This window comes from Silurus aristotelis, assembly GCF_946808225.1.
Source record: "Silurus aristotelis genome assembly, chromosome: 14".
Taxonomy (NCBI): domain Eukaryota; kingdom Metazoa; phylum Chordata; class Actinopteri; order Siluriformes; family Siluridae; genus Silurus; species Silurus aristotelis.
In genome coordinates this window covers 21,525,550-21,551,308 of record NC_139587.1, presented here as the reverse complement: position 1 = coordinate 21,551,308, position 25,759 = coordinate 21,525,550, and the positions used below count along the sequence as shown (strand labels likewise).

Genomic DNA, 25,759 nt, shown 5'->3' with positions numbered 1-25,759 from the left:
TGTCGATGTTATATTATGTTCTATTATACTTTATGGAAGCAGGATTCCACTCTATGGATAATAAACACAACTAACTAATTAACTCAATTAAATTATTAGAATGAAGACAATAGATATGCAAAAGCAAACTGAAATGTGATCTGCATCAGATAGTACCTAATTTTAGCTTTATATTTCCCAATTGTTAAAAAGCACAAACAAGTTCACATGTTTTATTAAAGGCTTCTTTTTTTAATCATACTGTTTCCAAAATATTTTATTAAGGTGCATGTTTACAAATGCTTTAATGATTGATTGAAATGGCTTACAAGATTATAGGTTCAAGCAAAACACTTAATTCCAATTATACAATAAATTGATAGCTTTTAACAATTAGTTAACTTTATATCACTTTTTTAACTAACTACTAGTGGATCATATTAGGTGTAACTGCTGCATAATCTTAACAAAAAACAGGATGGCATTGAAGATCAGATAGCTATAGAACATTCTGGCAAAATCAAAATCAATGTATCAAAAATGTGTATGGACAGACTTCCTGATTGCAACAGTACAGAATAGAAAAACATTGCATCACTTGATGTGCTCTGTTTGATTGCAATCCTATTTAGTGCAACTCCAAAAAAGCCTTTCTTTGATCATCAAACTGTAGTTTGGTGAAAACTGGATTGAGCGACAAGAAATTACGGAATAAAAATCAGCTAATTCAAAAATAATCAGTAGGTGTTGCTTGCAGGGCAGACGCTGGGGAAGCAGGAGCCGGCGAAGAGCGAGGGATCCGACACGACTCCATCCACTCATAATTTGCTTTTCGGAAATTCATCTGTAAGTGAAGAAAAAAACGAGTTCGGCTGAGATGCTTCGCACAAAGATTTCACAAAGATCGTCACACATAGGTGTCACACTTGCGCTGACAGGTAGCAACACTAACACAGAGCAGGGTTACACTCACACCACCTGTCAATTAAACCACTGACAATAGATATAGGAAGAGACGAAGGTATCTTGTACATCTTATGAAGAAAGGAGGAAATGAAGAACAATGCTAGCTGAGTCAAAGTTAGTACAATATGCAGTGCCATGGTCAGTTTTAAAAACTAATGATTTATACTCAAAGCACAGAGAAAATAAAACCTGTCCCCTCTCCCTCTCTTTCAAAATTTTCTCTTCGCAAGAACAATAAAAAACATTATAAAAATGTTAATATATTCAGTGTTAGTTTGTTAGCACTGCAAACCATTAACATATGCTTATCTGTAAACATTACAACTAAACTACTGACACTGATGAGCTTTTCTCTTAAACACTACATTCTTTTGCATTTTAATGTCCCAGATGAACACACTGAAACAATGCAGGAGCATAGGTTAGTGCACATCATACTGGTTACCTGTACTCACACTGGGCTCTCGGATTGGTCAGCAGGCTGAAGGGGGTGGGGACAGACAATTTTTGAGAAAATAAAATTAACGATCGACTCAAGTCTTTTCTCTCTTTAGGCATGAATAAGTTGCTTGCTGGCTCTGAAGCACTGAACGCTGTTCTTTTCTACACCACGGACAGTGCGTTGTTTGTTTAGAAAGGCAAAATAACATTACAGATGATTGAAAGTGACAGCCCAGTCCCATGGCGTGTACTATGCTTGATCAAACTAGATTAATGTTGACAACAATTGAAGGGGAAAAAAAATGATGCGGAAAATAAAAAGCCAGGCCGCAGAATTTAATGCAATCTAATGGATGCAGGGCTTACAGTGACTTTTGGCTGGTGTCATTGGAAAAAAAAACCTTAAGCAAAGAGGGCAACGAGGACCACTGTGTGTTTTGTTCGTGTGTCCATGATTGAGGATATAATGGTGAGAATATATATGCGCCAGGGTGGTGATATATTTTTTTCTCCAAGATAGATAAAATGATAACATTTAAGAAAAAGGAAAGTAGGATCGAAACAGACCTTTCGGAAAGTAGGCAGGAAGTTGGCTGTTGTATAGATCCTCATCTGACTTGAGGAAAACGCAGAAGATGACCCGGTCCAGCTGATGAGACAGAAAAACAAATCGGCACTCAAGTTAGGGCGAGAGCACGAGACGACAAGAACAGGAAAATGCTAAAGAGAGATTTTAAAATTGTCACACTCTTAGTATGCAAATGTCATTATCAGTATTATCCCAGTTCAAACAAATATTTACATCTCTAATGAGCACTTCAGTTTTACTGCAGAAATAAAGTGTATTCAAGCGTGGCTAGAATCTCCTCTACAAACTCATTAAAGTCATTAATCTCCTCTACAAACTCATTACAAAATTCATTCTGTTCCTCTATAACCTCATCTACAAACTCATGCAACCATCTCCTTTTTTTATGATTCTATTCAATTTTATTATATTGTAAATGATATCTTCCTCTATTCTATTCTTATATACATACAGTTAACTCTATACAGTCATGTAAAAAGAAAAGTACAACCTTTTTGAATTCTATGGTTTTATGTATTAGGGCAAAATAAAAACCATCTTGTAAATACAAACTTAGGTGAACAACAATGCCTGACATTTTAAACACTGCCATAATATATTTTACAAAAAGAAAGAGAAATCATGTGTGAAAAACTAAGCATGATTCAATAGTTTGTAGAATTGAAGTTTGAACAATTTTGGCTCACTCGCTTTACAATGTTGCTTCAGTTCATTGAGGTTTGTGGGCATTTGTTTATGCACAGTGCACTTAAAGCCTTAGACTTAGAGAAATTACAAAAAAACCCAAAAAATAACAAACAAGATTTACATAGACACAGAATTTATGTCAATCTTGTATTTTTTTTGTTTGGTTTTTCTCTGAGCACTGCACGGTCTGAGCTTGGAGGTAATTTGCAGGAAAGATCTGTTTTGAATGTTTTCCACTTGTGAATAATTTTCCTCACTGTAAAATAATGAGCTTAATATTGTTTGAAAATGGCCTTATAACCCCCTTTACAGATTGATGTGCAGCAATAATTGCTTTTTTAAGTTCATTGCTGATGACTTTTCCCCTTGACACACATGAATGCTCAAGACCAGCAAACTGCTAAAACGTTTTATAGAGCTTTTAGAGGTGGTGACACTTGCTGATGATCAATTAATCAAGGGCATTTAATTAGCAGCACTTGACTACTACTTTCCTATAGAATTACTATGGAAGCATTAAGAGTATGCTACATTTTTACACATGGTGTCTCTATTTTGACTTGATTTTTGTAAAAAAAGAAATAATGACGGTGTAATATGTCGTGTGGTATTATTTATCTGGTGTTAATATAATTGTTAGACCTGATAAGGACCAGATGATTTTTATTATGTTCTTATACGTAAAACCACAGAATTCGAAGAGGGTGTACTTTCTTTATTATATGTCTATAAAAAAACACACGTCACTTCCAGTTATACTCGGCGCGACTCAACACACTCCAGCTACAGCACTCGAAGACACTAAGCAGTGCTGCACAATTAAGCGTCATTTAATCCTGATTACAATTTCTGCCTCTCATTTAATTACAGGGTGTATACAGATACAGTTAAACTTCATTTAAAATGCTCATTTCCTCCAAGATTTGGGTCTCTAGAGCTCACATGTCTGTGATACTGTATTCTCAATGCAGTGTGGGAAAAATAATGTCCAATATAAATATATAACTTTGTTTTAAAACAACAAAACTAAAGCAACAATAGGAGGTTAAAAAAATAGCCGATTAAAATAGAGATACAATTTTAAAAAGATTTAAGACCAGTCAGTGAATAAAAACCCAGTGATTAACATAACAGAGTGTAATACTGGTTTTAGTTAAAGTGAACTATCTGGGGAAAATGTAAGACATTATGTCTACCCTTTAATGTCATAGTGTTTTTCTTTCTTTCACACAAACGACAACCGATAGCATCCTGATAAAGAAAACTCTTTTCATGAATAAAATTAATGAATTAAAGTGACCTGTAGGTCTTGGTCATCTTATCTATCAAACCATCAGCCCATTCTCTTTACACGAGGACACGCTCAATTAACATAAAACTTTGTCAGTTAAAAGCTTGAAAAAGCTTACACACCACACACAATTTCCTGACCTTGATTTGGTATCTCATGTGCCGTTTCATAAGCTTTTGCAATAACAATGTAATATTTGTAAATTACACTAAATTTGCAGTAATATATTTTTAGTACAGGTGGTACAGTTTTAAAAATTTTATCCAAGGTTTATTCAGTGCTTCACATTTGATATCTTTTTTAACTTTGGACTTCTGTAACCTGCTCTGAATACGGCCCGTAGTGACTATCCTTACACTTGATTATACACTAAACTTATAACGCATAATCCCACGCATAAGAAATTTAAGATTAAAGATTAATTTGTCGGTCTGTGCACGTAACCACCACATTTCTCTTGTTCCTGTTTCCTCTATCTAACAGCCCTCCCTGCTCTTCTCTCCCCTTCCACCTGTTTTGTCCTCTTTCCTTCTCTTCAGCAAATATCTCTCGTCTCTGCCTCTCTCTCAGTTCGCTCCTTGCCCATGCTCGCTAATTTGGTGTGTGTTGATGGTAAAGTGTGGCTGGGGGGAGGAGAGGGCTTGTTAATTAGGACTCTCTAATTAGCTCGTTTCTGTCACTGCACTGAACTGTAGAGGCAGAGGAACTGTCAGCAAGTCAGCACGCAGCTCAGGACCGGATGGACAGAGTGACACAGAGGGAGAGAGAGTGTGTAAAAGAGAGAGAGAGAAAGAGAGAGAGAGATAGAGAGAGAGGGAAAGATAGAGGGAGAGATAGAGGCAGAGATAGAAAAGGCAGGCACAGTTTACCTGATGCTTCATTATGTGTTAAATCTACCATGGGCTTTCTTTTTACCCACGCATACATGATTGGCTCCTGTGTGGGTGTGTGGGGGGGTGTGTGTGTGTGTGTGTGTGTGTGTGTGTGTGTGTGTGTGCGTGCATGAGCATAATGAAGGTAAGAACCGGGAGAGTGAACTTGTCTGATTAGATTAGTGAAAAGTGCCTGAAGAAAATGTATTATACTACTTTTTTTTTTTTTTAAGTGTGAACCCAACAGAAAGTAGAGTATACTAAAACACCACATCCCTAGAATAGTACATATGCATGTGATAAAAACGAGACAGAGCTTGCGTCCCCCCTGTGACTGCCATGACAACATGATGCACTATTCAGCATAGCACAATAACAGCACCAGCTAAAAAAGAACACCAACAGGGAGTTTTGTCCCGCTCACACACACCTGCGCAGAGTTGTCCTCCAGGTATTCTCTTACTGTCTTCAGAGCCACTTCCACTGCCTGCTCAGGTGGGTATCCTTCATCAAACATACATAAAACATAGGATGTACGAGCATTACTAGATCCACAATGTTGACATTAAACATATATTACAAATAAGCTGTATGTCAGAGGGCAACACAATACATCTACACACAAGTTGTATTTAGTTTTTTTTTACATGTACATCACTGGCTTGACCACAGATCAACACAAAGCTTCAATTTTCACTCCACAAAACAATTTTCACCAACACACAACAGTTACCCAGAGGAAAGGACACTGAAACTGCGGCTTGTGCTGCGTCCCAGGTTATTACAACACGCACAGTGGAAAGATCTACAGTATTAGCCTCCATAAACATGAGCACACAATTTCCAAACAACCTTTTCTAAAAAAAAAAAAAAAACTTTTAAGCTGTGTGGGAGTTGATATTGTCCTATAATAATGAAAGAAAATTTTACTGTTTTAAAACAGTAAAGCAGAAATGCCCAAACTAGGGCCCTTGGTGATCTTTGATAGGGGTTGGGGAAATGACACAGGTCTTCATTTCTAACTTAAAATTGTAATATAATTTTTTTTTTAAAGATGCAAAACCTTTGTCAGTACCTCCCTCTGTGAGCAGACCTTCAATCTGATGAACTTAAACAAGTGTAAACCGAAGTTAAACTGATTCGCCTACATAATATCCTGACTTTGTGTCTCTCATTGAAATAACAAGCATATAGCTGTATTGCTTATAGCTCAAATAGCTGTATTAAAATTTTAACTCTTTTGTTTTGTTTCTATGTTTTTATTGTACTTTATATTTCAATAAACTACAAAACTTTTAAACTGGATTAGTTAGACAGTTTCCATAGTAATGTTTTCTATTTATTTTCTTCTAAATTCTGAAACCATAAATGAAGGGAACCATAGACATTTTATTTAAATATCATATTTGGCATAATCAACATTTCCTTTCAACCCTTAATCAAGATTTCTGGCCCTTCATAGAAAACAGTTCAAGAGACCTCTGCATTAAGAACTATGTACGTTTTTGTCACCTGCAAATTTTCATGAAGATATGGTTTACATGGGTTGAGGGAAAAGATTTTGAGTGGCCTGCTATAGAGCTCTGACCTCAACCCTATTCAATTGTAATGCTGACTGTCTCTGGCCTCCTCACCCTACATTAGAACTTGACTTTTTACAAACCTCCACAAGCACACTGCAAAATCTAGTAGAAGATTCTCCCAGAAGAGTGGATATTATTATAACAGCTAATAGGGACTAAGACTGTACTCGGATGTTGAAAAAACACATAAGAATCTTATGGTCAGGTGTCCCCAATCTTTTGTTTTTAATTGTGCATGCATATAGTGATTTCTCCAGCTACAGCACTCAAAGACACAAAGCAGTGCTGCACAATTAAGCATGATTTAATCCTAATTACAATGACTGCCTCTTATTTAATTACAGGGTGTATACAGATACAGTTAACGGTTATTTAAAATGCAAGTTTACACCAAGATGAAGGTCTTTTTCTATGCAGCTCACATGGCCGTGACACTAGTGTATTCTCAATGATGCAAAATGATGTCAAATATCAGACATATTCTTTGGAAGAAGAAGAAAAAAAAAAAAAGCAACAACAGGAGATTAAAACATGGAATGTTCAAAAAGCACACATGACTCTTATGGTCATGTGTCCACAAATGTTTGTCCTTGCATTGTCTCACACTTGTCTTTCCAAGGCTGCTGTTCTTTTCCACAGGCCTTGTGCATGGCAACCTGACTAATACAGTATATATTATACATATACAGGGCTTAAGGTTGCAATCCATTTTAAGTGCAGAACATGGTTACAGTCTGAGCTCCAGACGAAATGGTTTAAGTGGTGGACATACACAACAATGAAGGCGTTATAAAATAAAAAATATATATATGTGGCTACTCAATCCATACCATACATTAGATCCGTTCTGCTCATCCATTAAGAATCCATAGCACTAACTTTAACCACTAATCTGGAAGTGGTTAGCGCTAACGCTAGCTCTATGCATTCTTAACCGTTTTAAATCCAGCATCAAAATATTTTCTTAAAATTCAAGACAATTCCGCATATTGAGGGAGTAAATTAATGAACGATAGAAGGAATGAAGATGTTTGTTAAAGTATGCTGAAATAAGTAGAACAGTTAAATAAATTATATATTTAGAAAATTAAATATTAAAGCTAAAACACACACACAAAAAATCTGTTTAACCAACATGGGGTGTAACAAATGTAAACTAGTAAAATGTTTCCATTAATTTAATCAATTTAATTTGTGCCAATTTAATTGATTACTTAATAAAAAAATATAAATCTAAATATTAATTAACCAAGCACATTTGAAAAATATAAACTGTTGATATAATAAAATTAATAATAAAATTCGTTAATAAAAAAACGACAAGCAATTTTACTTTTTTTTTTCTTCCCCCTTACTGTACTGTGATTGTAGCGAACCGTTAATGTATATATTCCTACACACCTACAGAACAAGGCACAGTCTCATGCAATTAATGGAGGCTGATGTAATTAAAAAGGCTTTTTCGTGTTAAATAGAAAAGAAAAGTGTGTTCTGAGTGCTGGATCTTTCTTTAATCAGGGCATACAGATTAATCTGCCTGACATACATACTCACCCAATCTCTTTTAATCTCGACATCTACACTCTGTGTTAATCTAAATAATCCCACATGCTACTGCAACTGATATCCACTGACAGAGTTCCAGAAAGAAACGTGCTCTTGTCTTAAAAACAGCGGCAGATCTCTGATCATGATGAACAAACGCAGGACGTCGTTATAAGCACAGTTAATGAAAAACCACAGGCATCACTGAATACATCGTTATTATTAAAAAGGATTGCTTCACAAATGCAGTACCAAATAAATTCCCACTGGATATTATCTGGGTTATTTGGAAATCCACATAGAACAAAGATGCTAGTGGAAATTGAGGAACTAATTTGTGGAATTAACATTACAATAAAAAAATGAGAATAAAACTTTTTTTTTTTCTTTTTAATTTTATGAACTGAGACTTGTTGGATTTGCCACTCACCGTACACTCCAGTGGAGATACAGGGAAAAGCCTAAAAAAGACATCAAATGAGATATGAAAGAGAGTCAGAGAAAAACACACAATTTAAAGAAATAAGAAGCATACATACACTTTAAAGGTATAAGGTTTCGAATATGGCAAAACTCTATAGGTGAATATGATTATTCTTAAAAACAACAATATACGTTGATTATATTTTTACAGTTTTATGGTTAATTATGTTTCAGTAAATCCATGCAGGCAACTCAGGTTTTATCTATTCAAATGTGTGCAAAAAAAAAAATTCATGTTATTGGAGAATTTATGTCATGTTATTATGTTATCTTGTTTTTTCCACTGTGAGGACACTCTCCAGATAAATCATTTCACAGAACAGATTGGTTATCTTATTTTTACTATGTAATAAATAACGCACCAATTTCGAATCTTTGCAGTAAAGGATTCAGCACTTATTCAGATGTTAAATGAATGAATGTACATACGTTTATCTTTCCTTCACACAATAATCATTGTGACATTTTGTGTGTCATAATGACAAATAAGTAGACATATTACCGGGACAAATGAGTAACGGGTAAATGCCAAACGGGTAAATCTTAGCCTTTTTCCACATTTGCTATCTTCCAAATATTGCGATAAGATGTGTGTGGAAACAATGCTATTTACAGTGAAATCTAAAAACGTCATAATTTCTACAAAAAGTGTATGAATCACACATCAATCAATGTAGTTTATTTATTGCACCAGGTCAGATGAAATCCCATTATATGAAAAAAACTTACAAGTTTTGCTGACAAGTATTTGTAGCAAAGAAACTGTTTCAGTGGCAGTGACATTCATGCATAAGTAATAATTACTACATGTATAGACATAGAGCTAACGACAGGAGGTGAAGCTGGAAGAAGCAGAGCTATGATGTTGAGGTTTTAGTTGGGAGTAACACGGATGGATTAGAGATGAGTTTATTAGAGGGACAGCGCATGTAGGACGCTTTGGAGACAATTTGAGAGAGGGTAGATTGAGATGGTTTGGACATGTGCAGAGGAGGGACATGGGGTACATCGGTAGGAGTATGCTGAGGATGGAGCCACCAGGAAAGAGGAAAAGAGGAAGACTAAGGAGGAGGTTTATGGATGTGGTGAGGGAAGACATGCAGGTAGTTGGTGTGAAAGTGGCAGATGTAGAGGACAGGGGGTATGGAGACGGATGATCTGCTGTGGCGACCCCTAATCTAAGCAGCCGAAAGAAGAAGAAGAAGAAGATAGACATAGAGCTAACAAAACCGTTTATTGAAAAGCTACAGTTGTGGCACAAAGTAAAAGCAACCGATAATGAATAAAACACAATTCAAAATGTTGTTACTGAAACTTCATTATTACATTTATAATAAATGTATTATTTCTGAAGAATACAGTAATTAACAACTGCATGGAAAATCACACCACATTGTCATCTAACATCTACTAAAAAAAATATCCAAGGATTTATTTATGAGAGGATGTTTTAAATTTGTTTCTCAGTACAGGAAGCATGTCCACCACACAAGGTCATGTAAATGAACCTTAGCTAGAGAAACTATAGTGTATTAGAACAAGGGAATTAATTAAAACCTGTCATTAGCGTGCCAGTTAACTATTAAAGATCACTAAGTGCTGCGTAGAGCAAATTTTCTGCACCAGTGTTTTTAATATATCAAAATATATAGTCAAGTTATATAGTTTATTCTTTTTTATAACTACATTATATAAACTTCAGTACTGATATAAATGTACAACTGTTAAGGTCCTCTACAAGTTAAACAGAGAAGCTCAACATCTGAGCTGCAAACACTTACAGTGACAACATATAATACAAAGTGCCTTGCGTCTGAGAGCTCAGTTTGATTTATCACACTCAGGTGCTTTTTAAAGCACCTTCTGATAAAAGTATCACTCAAAGAATCAATATTATCCTGCTAAAACTTTAAAGTCGTAGTGGTGAGAAACACACTGACGGCAAACACGTTTATGTACAGCATGGATGCCTGCAGGTGTTTGCCATAGTAGTATTTGTTTGTGTTGATCTGTGTCAGCGTGGGCTGAGGTGTGTAATGAACAGAGCTGGGAGAGAAAGGCGAAAGTCCAGCCAATAAAAATTTTGCCCTGGTTGACTGAAGTCCATAAAAATTATATATTTCAGGTAGTCTTACTGGTTTGTTATAGGTCATGCAAATAATAATAAATGATGTGTGAAAGTGGGTGAAATAAAAACATGCACATTTTCCCCAATAAAGTGTTTTTGCCCTTTCCACATTTTCAATTAACCTAATTGTAATCTGCAATAGGCATACTACTTCAGCAGCTTCTGGGCAATCTTTTCTGTTTTAATAGTCAACATTGCTAGATCTTGTAGGGAGACATTCAGAAATCAAACACAAGTCACCAACTATCAAGAAAGAGACAACAAAGATGTGTCAATTTCAGGTTAAAGATGCTGTCACATGCTGCTTTTTTTTCCCAGTTCCACAGACTTACTTTCATACACGTGAATGTTGGAGACTAAAAACATTAGAGAACAACAGAGATTTTTTTGTATTCCACTGTGTTCCACAATCTAAGTTTGGTGAATTCAGGACTGGTGTTGTTTACTATGTGAAGATGCGAGAACAACTATACATCGACATTTCATGATGTAACCTTTTCAAGACGAAGGGATCACTGATTATATCGGTGTCTCACCAATGCGTTTTGTACAATTCAGATTTTAAAGAATATAAAATCAACATCGAAAGAGATGCTTCCCGGATTTTAACAGTGCTGCATAGTAGTGATGTAAAGTATTTGAGTAAATGTATTTTCTTACAGTACTTAAGATATTTTTTGGCTACTTTCTAGTTTTACTGAGTATCGACGATATACGCAACATTTACTTTCTACTCAACTACATTTATGTTTCAATATATGTACTTTTTACTCCACTATATTTTGATTGGCAATGACAACATTTTGCACGGCAGCTTTATCGGCCGTGGTTTATTTATCTGCAGATGAGGCGATATCACGTTTTACAAGTAAAACCACCTCATCAGAGGAAGAGGATTTCCTCAAGATACTGAAGACATCCCAATTACAACAAGCTCCAACACTGCTTGACGGCTTTCTGGCATTTGCTGGTGAAGACATGAGTGCTCTGAAAACCTTCCCACCTCTGTTAAAGATGTCATTAATGCTCAAAACTCCCCCACCCGCATCTGCTGCCTGTGCGCGGCATTTTAGCACTGCTGGCCTCATTTTTAGTACAAAAAGAGCTAGAAAAATCACAAAAACTTCAAGAACCAGCTTTTGTTGACATTTAATACAAATATTACCCCTGATATGAGACTGATATGCATCAAATCACAGTCAGCTCCGAATATTTGGTTTTACTCTATCTAAAATTATTGACTTTAATTTTATTTGCATGTTGAAGAGGCGGTTGATCTTGGTTAATGCAGTGTTGAGGTTTACAATTTTATTTGTATTTTAGGATTAAACCCTCACAAATCAAGTGTTTCATATTGCCTACGTTTAATATGATTACTGTTAAAATCCGACTTAATACTTTTACTCAAGTCATATTGGAATTGTTGACTTTTAACTTGTAATTGAGTGAGTTTTGCAGTAAGGTATCTATACTTTTACTCAAGTATGGTTTTCAGGAATACTCTTTACTCCTTTGCTGCATACAGAAACTAATTCTATGATTTAATATTTGCACAATGTCATATCCAGCCCACATTCACAGAAAGTCTCCAAAGACATTTCATATGCTGATAATCTAATATGGTCATAAAATAGTGTATCTCACGGCATACATAGTACCAGCCTTGCTTTTTTCAAACCATTCTGTGTATTTCTCTCACAAGCTTTGACTGTGCTTCTGTGTTTCTTCAACAGCAAAAAAAAGAAGCTTTATATTGTCCTTTTTTAATCTTTAAAAGCCCTGTTATTCTTTTTTATGGCACACTTATTGAGTTTTCTGAGATTGATTTGCACACATATTATAAATGCTGTGATGAGAAGCCCAGTAAGTACAATGAAATACCATTTTATTAATCATAACGTATATCTGAGTGATTCAACTGAAAAATTATACACACAGAATTGTGTATATATAATCGACAGAAACGCCCTTAAAAGTGCTGTGTGTGTGTGTGTGTGTGTGTGTGTCCTTGAGTGTTTTTCTCTCACCACTGTCCGCAGCTGGTTCTTAGTTGCTGTGTGCAGACAGTTAAAATAACAGTCTCGGAGCGCTTGTCTCTCCGTCTCCCCTACAGAGCCGTGAGCTATTGGCCCCACGGTCTGAATAACGTCTGAGAAAAAAGCGAAGAGCAGAAAGAGAGGCATGAATTATTAAAACAAAGCTTGATTTAACTCTCCTGCAAAAAAATTCCATTTTTAATCCCGGCTCAAACAGTAAACCAGCTCCTTCATGTGTGACTTCAAACACTCGCTTTCAACCTTTCATGTGACCCTTCAAGTATCACACTGTCCTTAAGCATACTCTTCATTTTCTCCTTCCTGTCTATAAGCACTCCACTGAAGTGGCAGGACTTCAGTAGTAATCTGGTGTTACTCGTGTTTCTACTGCAACCCTGGAACAAAGACTCTGAGAAGGAAGAAATTAACGATTGAGACGTCAAACTTTTATTTCACACATCGACTGCTGCCTGGCTGTCTATTTTCCCACCCTCACGTGTTTGGTCTGTCTAGACTTTTTTCCCTATTTTGTTGCTATTTCTGCTCCTTTTTTCTTTTCTCACAGAGACACATCCCTGCCTCCTAATCCTTTCTCTTCTAGCTTTTTAATCACTTATTATTCACTTTCCCTCTTTAAACTCTCGACTTATAGCTTGCTTACGCTCTTCTCTTTAAACCTTTTCTAACCCTTTTTATCCCCTCACAGTCTAAAACTGCACCTGAGTTTCATACTATTGGCTTTTCTTGTACCATTTGTCCTTAAATTTGACTAAAAAATCTAAATAAATCCGAACAGACATTGCACAATACACGGTATATATAATCACCAGCCACTTTTATGAAAATAAAAATTAAATTGTGCACCGAGACAATGCATGGAGATACAGGTCATGTGTTTCTGTTAATGCTGACAACACACATTAGATGGGTTGATAAAACAATTTCATGCCAGGGATTTCAAATGTGGCATAATTGGTGATATCAGACTGCTTTGAATTCTTCTTCTTTTCGCTTCTCCGGTTAGGGGTCTCCATAGAGGATCATCTCTCTTCATACCACTCTGTCCTTTACATCTGCCTCTGTCAATCCAACCACCTGCATGTCTTCCCTCATTACATTAATAAACGTCCTCTTTGGCCTTCCTCTTTTCCTCTTGCTCCATCCTCAGCATTCTCCTACCGATATATCCTATATCCCTATTCTGCACATGACATCCCCCCCTGCAAGGTCCCTCTAATAAACAAATTTCTAATCCTATTCATCCTGGTCATTCCCAATAAAATGCCACTGTCTCTAAGCCATACAACATCGCAGGTCTCACCACAGTCTTATGAACTTTCCCTTTCACGCTTGCAGATACCCTTCTATCTCTATTCACTCTTGCCACTGTTCTCCACCCACTCCACTATGCCTGCAATCTTTTCTTCACTTTTCTAACAGTCAGGCTTCTTTGACTATTTAAAAAAACAACAACACTATTGATCTCCTGGGATTTTCAGTCACAGCAGTCTCTAGAGTTTTATGGTGACCGGAACAGCATCTCTGAAAGCAGTAAACATCAAATTTTGATTCTGAAATGCTTCATCATCTAATAGGACCACATCTGCTTCCACTCCTGTCAGTCAAGAACAGGAATCTGAGGCTCTAGCTGGGCACAAGCTCACTTACACAGTTGTAGTTTGAAAAAGGCGTTATCGGCATAATTAATGCCACTGAATTAAAGTATTTCCCAAATTACATTAAGAATTGTAAAACATTAACACCTGATCATGACAAAATTAATAACAATATGTCATGACTAAGAATTACATCACAATTTTGAGATCATTGCATTACATTTCCTGGTCCTTGCCAATCTCCTCCTCTTTCTCTAACCACAGAGACCACATGGATCTCTGTTCTTATCCCTCTTTTCTTGATCAGCTCGTCAAGGTCATGTCCAGTGCCAAAATTTATGGTCTTGCGCTGTGCTTACTTGCTCGCCTGGTTTAAACAGATGACTGCTGTGCTGCCGTACGTCACGTCACTGCCTTAAAAGACAAGTCATAAAACAGAATAGTGGAGAAATAACGTGCTTAAAGGGTTAAGATCAGCTCTGTGGGGAAAAAGGCGCCAAAAGAGTACCGTCTCGGTTCACAGTTGAGCCACTGATTGTTGTTGACAATGAGAACCGTGTTACAATGTTCCTGGTCCACTGACTGTTCCTGCTTTGCCCTAAAGTAAAGCACTTAACCCCCCGCTATTCTAGTAGAGCTGTAACACGTGTACCTACCGCACTTTCTCACTGTGTCCTCTTCTACCCTCAGGACACAAAAAGGAGGAAAGAAGAACACGTCCCTAATGCATTTATAACGGTGCTTATGTGGAAAAATAGTCACACAAAATATTATACAATAAGAAAGCACAATTGGCAGTGGAAGAAGTGAGAAAATGTTTCAACTGGTGTCTGTCTGTGTGTGTGTGTGTGTGAGAGAGATAGAGAGAGACAGAGAGAAAGAGCGAGCAAGAAAATGAGAGAGAGAGAAAGGGCGAAAGGATGAGGGTGTGGAAACCCAGGTGCAGTTAAAGGTTAAAGCCTGCTAAAGGACAAAGCCCAGGGGGTAAAGGAGCAGTTTTTCACATGCTGCTTTGCCGTGTGTGAATGTGCGTATGTGTTTGTGCATTTCTGTCTGTCAAATTGAGTAATAAAAAGCTCTTGAGTTGGGTTTAGAAAATATGGAAAATCCACTATATTCATCATACACACTTAGGAACACTAGCATTATTTGACATTCATATATTTGACATTCAAACAGTCTCTGTTTTCTTTGAAGACATCCTGTCCACTTTTGAATGAATGAATTAATGAATGGAAGGAGGGTATAAATGGAAGGAAGGAAGGAAGGAAGGAAGGAAGGAAGGAAGGAAGGAAGGAAGGAAGGAAGTGATAAATGGAAGGAAGGAAGAAAAAGAAAGAACAAATGAAAGAAGTCATCACATCTGGTGAAAAAAATTGTCATTACATTTTACTTAAAAGAAAAATGAAGGGGTCTTCAGGGACTTGAAGAAGTTGAAATACCTTTAAGAAATAACTCCCCAGTCACTTACTAACCAGCATCATCACCACCAGCATCATCAACACCACCACGAAAACTCTATAATCACCTTCTATTTGATTTTCACTCCAACTCAAACCATAACCCTGTGGCTGAAGCCTGATCTACAGTCTACAGTATTACTGCCACACTCTTTTTGATGTCTCTTGTTGCCTTAGAAACACACAAATTAAAGTGCTAATTTCAAAATGCCCTTTTAAAAGTAGAAAACGCACGGGTAATTGGTAACATTAAGAAAAAATGCAGATTGCTTGTTAATTGCCCATTTTGTCACTTCAAAATGAGACTATTTTTTCATGCTTTCCCAGTAATTTGTTGTATCCCCCCCATGATTTTTAATGGCTCTAGACTAACATGCTGTGTGTGTATGTATGTGTGTGCGTGAGTACATGTGGCTGTGTGTGTGTGTGTGTGTGTGTGCATGTGCGAGAGAGAGAAAATCAAACACCTGTGGTCGTTCCACATGCTGATTCTCTATTAGCATCTGTCTCTTTTCAGCATGCCTGAGGTGTGAGACATTAAGGTGAAAAAGGCAAAACATGAGCTTCATCACTGCTATTGTTCTGCTTCCATGCTCTCCTTCAGCTCCTCCTACACCCAGCTGCACTAGTTCCTCTTAGACCTGAGAGTTCTTGAAGCATACATTTACAATTCTAAAAAACCCCTAAAAACTAAATCAAATCATCAAAAACAAAACCCTTTAAAATCTTTTTTTTTTTTCTTTCAGTAAATGCAGCATTCTGGTCGAATGCTGTAGAAAGTCCAGAGCACACGGGCAATTTAGAATAGATACTTAAATGTTTTCGGGAGAAAATGAGACAACCGAGTACACTAAAAAGACAGGAATCCCCTACTACTTTGTTGTCAAATTTCTCAACAATAGCAGAAGAGGTGCTGCAAGTCATCCAATCTTGCAATCCCACCACCAGCCCGCTGGATCCAATCCCTACAACTATACTCCAGACCTCCTGCCATTCACACCACAATCATCAACAGGTCCTTAGCATCTGGCAATGTGCCAACTACCTTCAAGAGAGCAAGGGTTATTCCCATTTTAAAGAAACCTACTCTGGATCCATCAGACATCAAAAACTTCAGATTGGTAACACTTCTCTTCTTTCTTTCTAAAACTCTGGAATGCACTGTTTTTAACCAACTGTTTGTCTAGCTGTCTAACTCCAAGACCCCAACCAGTCTGGCTTTAAAGCAGCACATTCCACAGACAGAGCCCTTTTGGCTTTCACTGAGAAACTACACTTTGCAAAATCAGTCAATCTGTCATCTGTCCTCATTCTCCTAGACCTGTCGTCAGCATTTGACTCGGCCAACCATAAGACTCTCTTGTCAACCTTCAGGAGCCTTGGAATCAGTGGATCAGCATGGGAATGGTTTGCTTCCTACCTGGATGGTCAATCAAACCAGGTAACATAGAGAGGGCCTATGTCTGGTGTCCCACAAGGCTCAGTACTTGGTCCTCTCCTTTTCTCCCTTTATACTGACTCTCTTGGTGATGTCATATTCTCACATAGGCTTTCTTACCACTGCTATTCTGATAACACAACTTATCTTCTCCTTCTCTCCCTCAGATACCACAGCCTCTGCTGGGATCTCAGCATGCCTGGTGGACAGATTTTCATGGATGAGTGCTCATCAACTGAAACTGAACCCTAGCAAAACTGAACTCTTAGCCATCCCAGGTGATTCAATTCTAGGTAAGGATCTGAGATTCTCTCACAACTCTTCACAACTCTCTGATCTCTACTTCAGCCACTGCTCACAACTTTGGGGACCCATGTACAATCAACTGTCCTTTTCCTCACATGTTGCTAATGTAACTCGCTCTTTTAGGTTCCTTCTCTATACCATTAGAAGGATTCGACCATTTCTGTCCACACAGGCTGCTCAGGTGCTTATTCAGTCTCTTGTCATTTCAAGACCAGACTACTGCAAATCTCTGCTGGCAGGTCTATCTCTGAACGCTATTTGTCCACTGCAAATGATCCATACCAACCCTGTGCTATGCTCCCTCCACTGGCTGCACGCACATTCAAAACACTGATGCTTGCTTACAAAGCCAAAAATGGACCAGCACCTTCTTACCTCAGAGACCTCATAACTCCTCACATTGGACCATGCTGAGATCCTCTAGCACTGCTTGACTGGTACCACCTTTTCTCAGGGTAAGAGGTAAGTATACTTCAACGCTTATTTTTGTCTTGGCACCGAGGTAGTCGAATGAACTTCCTCTAGATTTCTGAACAGCTGAGTCTTCAAGCGACCTACCTCTTCCAGAAACACTTAAACTAGCAATTTTCCTGTTTTGCTTTGTCTTTTGTTTAAAAAAAATCAGCATTGTAATCTAGTGAACCAGTATTGAGTTATTCATTGATGGAGACTCAAAGGACTTTTTTTTTACACTGCTCTGGATAAGGGTGCCTGCTTAATGCCATAAATGTAAATGTACAACCACAATGAAACCGAGGTTAGAAGGATAATACGTGTAGAAAACACAACACAGATTATAATGCAAGTTCCTAAAAGTGCCAAGGATCTTGGAGGTGTGAGGTAGGATTGCTACCCTATATGCCACCAAATCGGCGTTAAAAAAAAAAGACTTGCTAAAATATAATTACAAAAACAAATGCAAAAGCTGGTTTTAAAATTCAGTTTCAAAGTTCTTAAAAAAAAAAAATAACAGTGAGAGACAAAAACTCAAACAAATAAACATCTAATTCAATAAAAAAACTAAAAAAATTTTTTTGTTGATTATGACAAATCCTATTGTATCCTATACAGCTTAAGGATGTAATATAGAAGACTTTGAGACATTTAAAGAGCATCTTTCAGTCTTAATCCAAGGTTTTAATTGTCTTTTAAAGACATAGCAATTATGAGTTTTATGATGATAGATAACACAACATTGCATAACAGTGTTTAGGTTCAGGGTAAAGTCAGGCCAGGCTGGAGAACTTATTACTACTAATGTTACTACTCAGGCAAGACTTTCTGTTACGTGATACATCTTCAAGTTGTAGGAGGAAAAACCTGAGGTAGCAATATCTTAGCTTTTATAAACCCCATCACAGCCTGTTAGCTGCAATCTGAATGGTTTTGTTATGCTAGAAACATCTGTTCATTATTTCTGTCCACAAAAAAAAAAAAAAGAGCTAAGCCGAGGGGGTCTTGACCGCATGCTTTTTTATACATCAAGACACTGGCTATCCTAACACACACACATGCTCCTCTGTCTGCCCACTCTTAGCCAACCTTATCCAGTCTTAGTTTTCTGTGTTCACTGAAGCACATCCATGGGCAGCTAAGCACAGCCTGTGGCACAAAAGGGGGCCCACATCTGCAATACAAAGCCTCAGGAGAGAACAGGCAGAGCGTGGAGCTCTTCACCTCTCCTCCCTCTATAGGCCACCCGTCCACCTTTCTACACCCTCTCTCCGTCTGGCCACCCTCTCCGCGCCGGATGCAGAGCAGGTGTGTCGAATTAAAAAAAGGCAGTGGAGGAGAACGAGGGAGGGGAGAGATGACAAGAGGCGGAGCTCTTTAACATCTGAAAGACTCCGAGATGCTTGATGTGAAGCTTTTTATTTTGTATTTTCTGGGGGTCTGCTTTGCTTTCTCTTCTTTTTACATTTTTTACTTAATATTGCAAAGCTGAAACTCAGATTGATGGCTTACAAGCTATTTACTAGGCACGAAAGCCTAAAACACAGCAATTCAGCTTGCATGGGTCGACCTAAACGACATAGTATTTTTCAAAAAGGAAAAAAAAGGAGTCTAAGAGAGGAAAGAGGTGTTCATCTGGCCTATGAGGATTTTAATTAGTATTAATTGGCCACTAAGGGAAATAAGACCGAAGAGTCGACCGAAGGCCCTCCCCTCTTTTCTCCTTAGTGACTGTTGCTGTTTGTACGCTGGTTAAATCCCTGGTCAGGCCCTGTATTGGTACACAGGTGGGCAGAGGGACCGAACACTTTCTGCCTCATACACACTGCTGACATCCTCTGGGTCAGTCACTCTACAGACCTATCTCACACCTTTCCTCTTGGCCCCCTTGTGGAGCTTAGACTGGTAGATGAACTCTCATGATTGTACATGTAATACGTTTCTGAGGTCTAGCAAGAACTCTGTGATGCAAATCAAATCTGTCCTTGAGTAGTAGACCCTATGCACTGTGGTTATGAGATTTTAAAAGACATTAATATTTGAAATATCATCTTATCTGTGTATAGGAGTAACTTAACGATAATGCGTCACCAACTGTCTGAAATTCTCACTAACGACACTGAAAATCCTCCGAAATGTTCTCATTGATTTTGCAATATGCAGTCATGTCCCTACTGCTTTTTTCAGTTCCCACCTGTTCTGTTTCCACTATCTACTGTTTCTTTGCTCTAGGCCATTTCACACTGCAGCATTTCTGCTCCTTCTATCACTCGCTCACACACACCTGGAATCACTGGACGCTACCTAATTGCGTCTTTCTACCGCCCACCACTGAGCACTAAACACAAACAGATGCATACTCTCGCACACACTGGGGCGCACACACACACACACACACACACACACACACACACACACACACACACACACACACACACACACACACACACACACACACACACACACACACACACACACACGTCCTCAATCACAAAAAAGTGAGAAACATATGGATGGAGGGAGGCACATGTGCACACAAACATTACTTCAAATATTGCGGTCAAAACAACAGCATAATATACACTGACATGGAGCCCAGCCTCACAACCTGAACAGAAAGAGAACGCACACTAAAAACTTATTGCCATAGTAACAATTCATTCAGAGCCACTAGTATAACCAATGCTGTACATAATCTAATAATAATAATAATCAGATTAGCATGCACATAAATTCAATTATTCAATCAGACATTTACAGTGGGGGAAATAATTATTTGATCCCATGCTGATTTTGTACATTTACCCTCTTACAAACAAATGAATCGTCTAGAATTTTTATGGTAGGTTTATTTTAACAGAAAGAGAAAGAATATAAAATAAAAAATCCAGAAAAAAAAATTATACATAAATTATTTTGTATTTGATCGAGTGAAATAAGTATTAATCCCATACTAACCAGCAAGAATTCTGACTCCCACACACCCAAATTAGTCCTGTCCCTTTCAGAAAACTCATTATGTGTATAAAAGACATCAGTCACAGAATCAACCGCTTCTATTTAAACCTCTCCACCACCATGGGCAAGATCAAAGAGCTGTCAAAGGATGTCAAGGACAAGATTGAAGACCTGCATAAGGCTGGAATGGGCTACAAGACCATCAGCAAGAAGCTTGGTAAGAAAGAGACCACTGTTGGCAAGATAATTTGAGAATGGAAGAAATACAAGATAAGTGAATCACCCTCACTCTGGAGCTCCATGCAAAATCTCCCCCCATGGGCTAAGGATGAAGCTGGTTAATGATCTCAATGGAGCTGGGACCAGTCACCAAGAAAACCATTGGCAACACACCAAGGTCCCTCTGCTCAAGAATGCACATGAACAAGCCCAACTGAAGTTTGCCAATGAAAACCTGAATCATTTAGGGAAGGCTTGGGAGAATGTGATGTGGTCGGATGAGACCAAAATTTTGGTATCAACTCGACTCATTGTGTTTGGAGGCAGAGAAATACTGAATATGACCCTGAGAACACGATTCCCATTCTGCTTTAGGGCTGTTTCTCTGCTAAGGGTACAGAAAGACTTCACCACATAAATGGGGCCATGCACTGTAGAATCTTGGGTGAGAACCTCCTGGCCTCAGCCAGAACACTGTAGATGGGTTGTGGATGGGTCTTCCAGCAGGACAATAACCGAAAACATACAGCCAAGGCAACAATCTCATGGTCTTGTAGCCCATTCCAGCTTTGTGCAGGTCTATAATCTTGTCCCTGACATCCCCTGACAGCTCTTTGGTCTTAGTGGTGGAGAGGTTTGAATGGAAGTTAATATTTAGGATATTTGTACCTAAAGGGACAGAACTAATTTGGGTAAGTGGGTGTCAGAATTCTTGCTAATTTGTTATTTGGATTAAATACTTATTTCCAGAGGTGGGAAGTACCGAAGTACAAATACTTTTTTACATTACTTAAGTAAATATTTCTGGTATCAGTATTTTACTTCACCAATTATTTTTTACTTCACTATTTCTTTCATTCACAAATATCTTCTATCTATCTATTTTACTTAGTTACTTTAGTTAAAATTTATTTGGTAAGACGACAATATATAATTTTTTTCTTCTCGCTGTGTGCCATTTTCAGCACATCAACCTATTTCTAGCCTTTGAACGTTTTTTTTTTTCCTTCCAATCTACCACTGGTGTATCACTTCCTGGCTCTCACACACCACAGATGTAGGCTAGTTTACAAAGCTAACAACAAGCAAGGCAGAAGGCTAAAAAAAGTATAGGGTTAACGTGGATGAGACAGAGGGAGTCAGCAATGTAAACATGAATGAGAACAGGGACATTCCTGATCTTAATCATCTTTTCTCTGCATGTGTATATATGTCTATATGATGGTTGTTCAGCCTGGATACATTCATTAGGTAACAAAATGTTAAATTCGTTTTATATTAATATATCGATTAGGGCTGTCAAAATTATGTGTTAATAATGTGTTAACGCACATTCATTTTGACCATTTCTATTAAAGATATAAATAAATAAATATAAAAGTGGAGAAATTAAAACCTTCAGAGCAAACTTGGTCAATAAAATTAGTGGCGCTAAAATGAATTTGTGTTAAATTACCAACGTTACACCACTAATATTAAATGATAATAAAAAAAAAAATCATATCGGCAAAATTAACACAATTAACAAATTAATTTTAGCGTCACTAATTTTATTAACCACGTCTCAAGCAGCAAAAACCGCCACTGTGCACATTTTCGGTAATTAAAATCATCCGTGTGGAAACATAGCAAAAGGTTTGGTGTCCTGATGATTTACGTAATTTAAAGCACCATAATTACTTTAAAACATTTACAAGAATATTTTGTCTTTGTGCTCTATGTTGAGTATGGTTTCACTAATAATAAACATGCATTTGCATAAAGCATCCATATTTGCCTTTGTCCGTGTTGATTAGAGTATTAAAACCTTAAAAGTATTAATTTAAGGTACATTTAAAACATAAAAATGTGTGATTAAGTTGCCATTAATTACAAGTTAACATGACAATCATGCTATTAATCATGATTAAATATCTATAAAATATCTATACTTGTACTTGCTCCCACACAGTTTTACAATGGCAAAAAGACCTTTATATTTATTTGCTGTACATTTATCAATTTAGATTGAATTGAAGAAAAACGTCATCCTGGTGACTTAGACCATGCCATGGCTGTTGGTGGCAGCTGGATTGAGTATTAAAGGAACTGCTGAACTCCTGGGATTTTTCCACACAATAGTCTCTAGTGTTTAGACAGAAAGGTGAGAAAAACAAACAAAACAAAATGAAAAGAAAGAAGAAAACAGAGCACAGAGAAGAAAAATGGTCTGTGTGATTGAAGCCGACAGGACAGATATGGTACTGTAGCTTGAATAACCACTCTATATAACTGTGTTAAATATAAGAGCATCTCAACTATGCTCTACCTGGAGATGGTTGAGCTATAACAGCAGAAGGTCTCATCAGGTCTCACTAATGTCAACCAAGTACAGGAATTTGAGGCTACAGCGGGCACAGTCTCAGCCAAGCTGAACAGCTGAAGATTGGAAAAATGTCACCTGCCCTGACAGTGATCCATATGTGTGACTGAGGCCACATCCCCACCATGTTTTAATAACCCAGATTTTTTTTTTTACTTACCTCACTTTCTGAGAGTGTAGATAGTTTAAAATCTTTTAGATATTTTTTTAGACAGGAACCGATATAAAAATATCACTCAATTCACATTGTTAGTTTATCACTATGCTGTCAATGTTTTCACAGACAGTGACATGGTCATTGTATCATTAATTTATATGTAGAAAACTACAAACATGAAAGAGCAGCATGTGAGAAAATAAAGTGAGGCTTTAAACCGACTGTAGCGGTCTTAATAATTGAATCGGCTTGCTTGATTTAGCACTTTGGGATACTTACATCTCCCACTTACACACAGTGTACTGTAGGTGATGTAAACCACAGCAACTCAATTTACTTTAATAACTTACAAAACATCCATCATTCCTGATTTCGGAAAGTCGGTTGGAAAAGATGGAAAATAATCTTTTCTGAGACGCAGTCAATAGAGACAGGACAGATACAGGACAGAGACAAGAATCTTCATGTCTCATTAATCATGCAAGCTGTTTTATTTATTTATTTCTAACATCCATGGGCATTAGTAAAGTCATGTACTGGTGTAGAGTGAGGAGGCCAGGGGTGCTGTCACAATTCCAATTTATTCCAATACTGTGGGGTCAGAACTTTATAGCAGACGGCTCAGGATATTTCACTCCAAACAACATGAAGCATTTCTTCATGGAGCTGGTTTTGTGTACAGGGGCATTGTCATGTTGTGAACAAGTTTAGATCTCCTAGTGCAAGTGAAGGGAAAATCGAATGCAACCGCATCTAAGGACGTCCCATACAGTTATGTGGCTTCAACAGTTTGGGGTAAAAACAAATGAAATGAAATACAGTAAAACCCCATTGGACGAGCAAAATTCGTACGTTTGAACTAATTTTACACTTTATTGTCCCCAAAGGGGAAATTTGTATTGGACTTAAGGTGTTCACATTAACAAAAGCATTAGATCCATAAACAACAAAAACGCACACATAGAATCTTCTTTTTCTTCTTTCGGCTGCTCCCATTAGGGGTCGCCACAGCGGATCATCCGTCTCCATACCACCCTGTCCTCTATATCTGCCTCTTTCACACCAACTACCTGCATGTCTTCCCTCACCACATCCATGAACCTCCTCCTTGGCCTTCCTCTTTTCCTCCTACCTGGTGGCTCCATCTTCAGCATTTTTCTACCAATATAATTCATGTCCCTTCTCTGCACATGTCCAAACCATCTCAATCTCGCCTCCCTCACCTTGTCACCAAAACATCCTACATGTGCTGTCCCTCTAATAAACTCATTTCTAATCTTGTCCATCCTCGTCACTCCCAACGAAAACCTCAACATCTTCAGCTCTGCTACCTCCAGCTCCACCTCCTGTCTTTTACTCAATGCCACTGTCTCTAATCCATACAACATCGCAGGTCTCACCACAGTCCTATAAACTTTCCCTTTCATTCTTGCAGATACTCTTCTATCACAAATCACTCCTGTCACTCTTCTCCACATACTCCACCCTGCCTGCACTCTTTTCTTTACTTCCCTAACACACTCTCCATTACTTTGCACTGTTGACCCCAGGTACCTGAACTCCTCCACCTTCTCCACCTCTTCTCCCTGCAACCGCATCACTCCACTGCCCGCCCTCTCATTCACACACATGTACTCTGTCTTACTCCTACTGACTTTCATTCCCCTTCTCTCCAGCGCATATCTTCTCCTCTCCAAGCTCTTCTCAACCTGCTCTCTACTCTCACCACAAATCACAATATCATCTGCAAACATCATAGTCCAGGGAGACTCCTGTCTGACCTCGTCCGTCAACCTGTCCATCACCACTGCAAACAGGAAAGGGCTCAGGGCCGATCCTTGATGCAGTCCAACCTTCACCCTGAACCAGTCTGTCGTACCTACTGCACACTTTACTGCCGTCACACTGTCCTCATACATGTCCTGCACCACCCTCACATACTTCTCTGACACACCTGACTTTCTCATACAATACCACAACTCCTCTCTCGGCACCCTGTCGTACGCTTTCTCTAAATCCACAAATACACAATGCAGCTCCTTCTGTCCTTCTCTATACTTCTCCATCAACATCCTCAAAGCAAATAAGGCATCTGTGGTGCTCTTCCTCGGCATGAAACCATACTGTTGCTCACAGATGGTCACATCTTCTCTCAGCCTGGCTTCCTCTACTCTTTTCCATAACTTCATG

At 38.0% G+C, this 25,759-nt stretch overlaps 1 protein-coding gene across 6 annotated transcripts in view; it reads right to left on the bottom strand.

Annotated features, from left to right (window-relative positions):
• Nucleotides 1–272: 272 nt before the first annotated feature.
• Nucleotides 273–25,759, bottom strand: part of macrod1 (mono-ADP ribosylhydrolase 1) — a 91,520-nt gene continuing 66,033 nt past the window's right edge. For 2 of the 6 annotated variants that reach the window (XM_083560751.1, XM_083560753.1), the window contains 6 exons: nucleotides 12,592–12,713; nucleotides 8,384–8,414; nucleotides 5,256–5,329; nucleotides 1,954–2,035; nucleotides 1,401–1,426; nucleotides 273–823 (listed from right to left, as the gene is read on the bottom strand). In XM_083560751.1, coding sequence (XP_083416877.1) covers nucleotides 1,419–1,426; nucleotides 1,954–2,035; nucleotides 5,256–5,329; nucleotides 8,384–8,414; nucleotides 12,592–12,713 — 317 coding nt within the window. In that variant the 3' untranslated portion in view covers nucleotides 273–823; nucleotides 1,401–1,418. Of the gene's footprint in view, nucleotides 824–1,390; nucleotides 1,427–1,953; nucleotides 2,036–5,255; nucleotides 5,330–8,383; nucleotides 8,415–12,591; nucleotides 12,714–25,759 lie in introns of all 6 variants that reach the window. The other 4 variants (XM_083560750.1, XM_083560754.1, XM_083560749.1 and 1 more) reach the window with 2 other exon arrangements.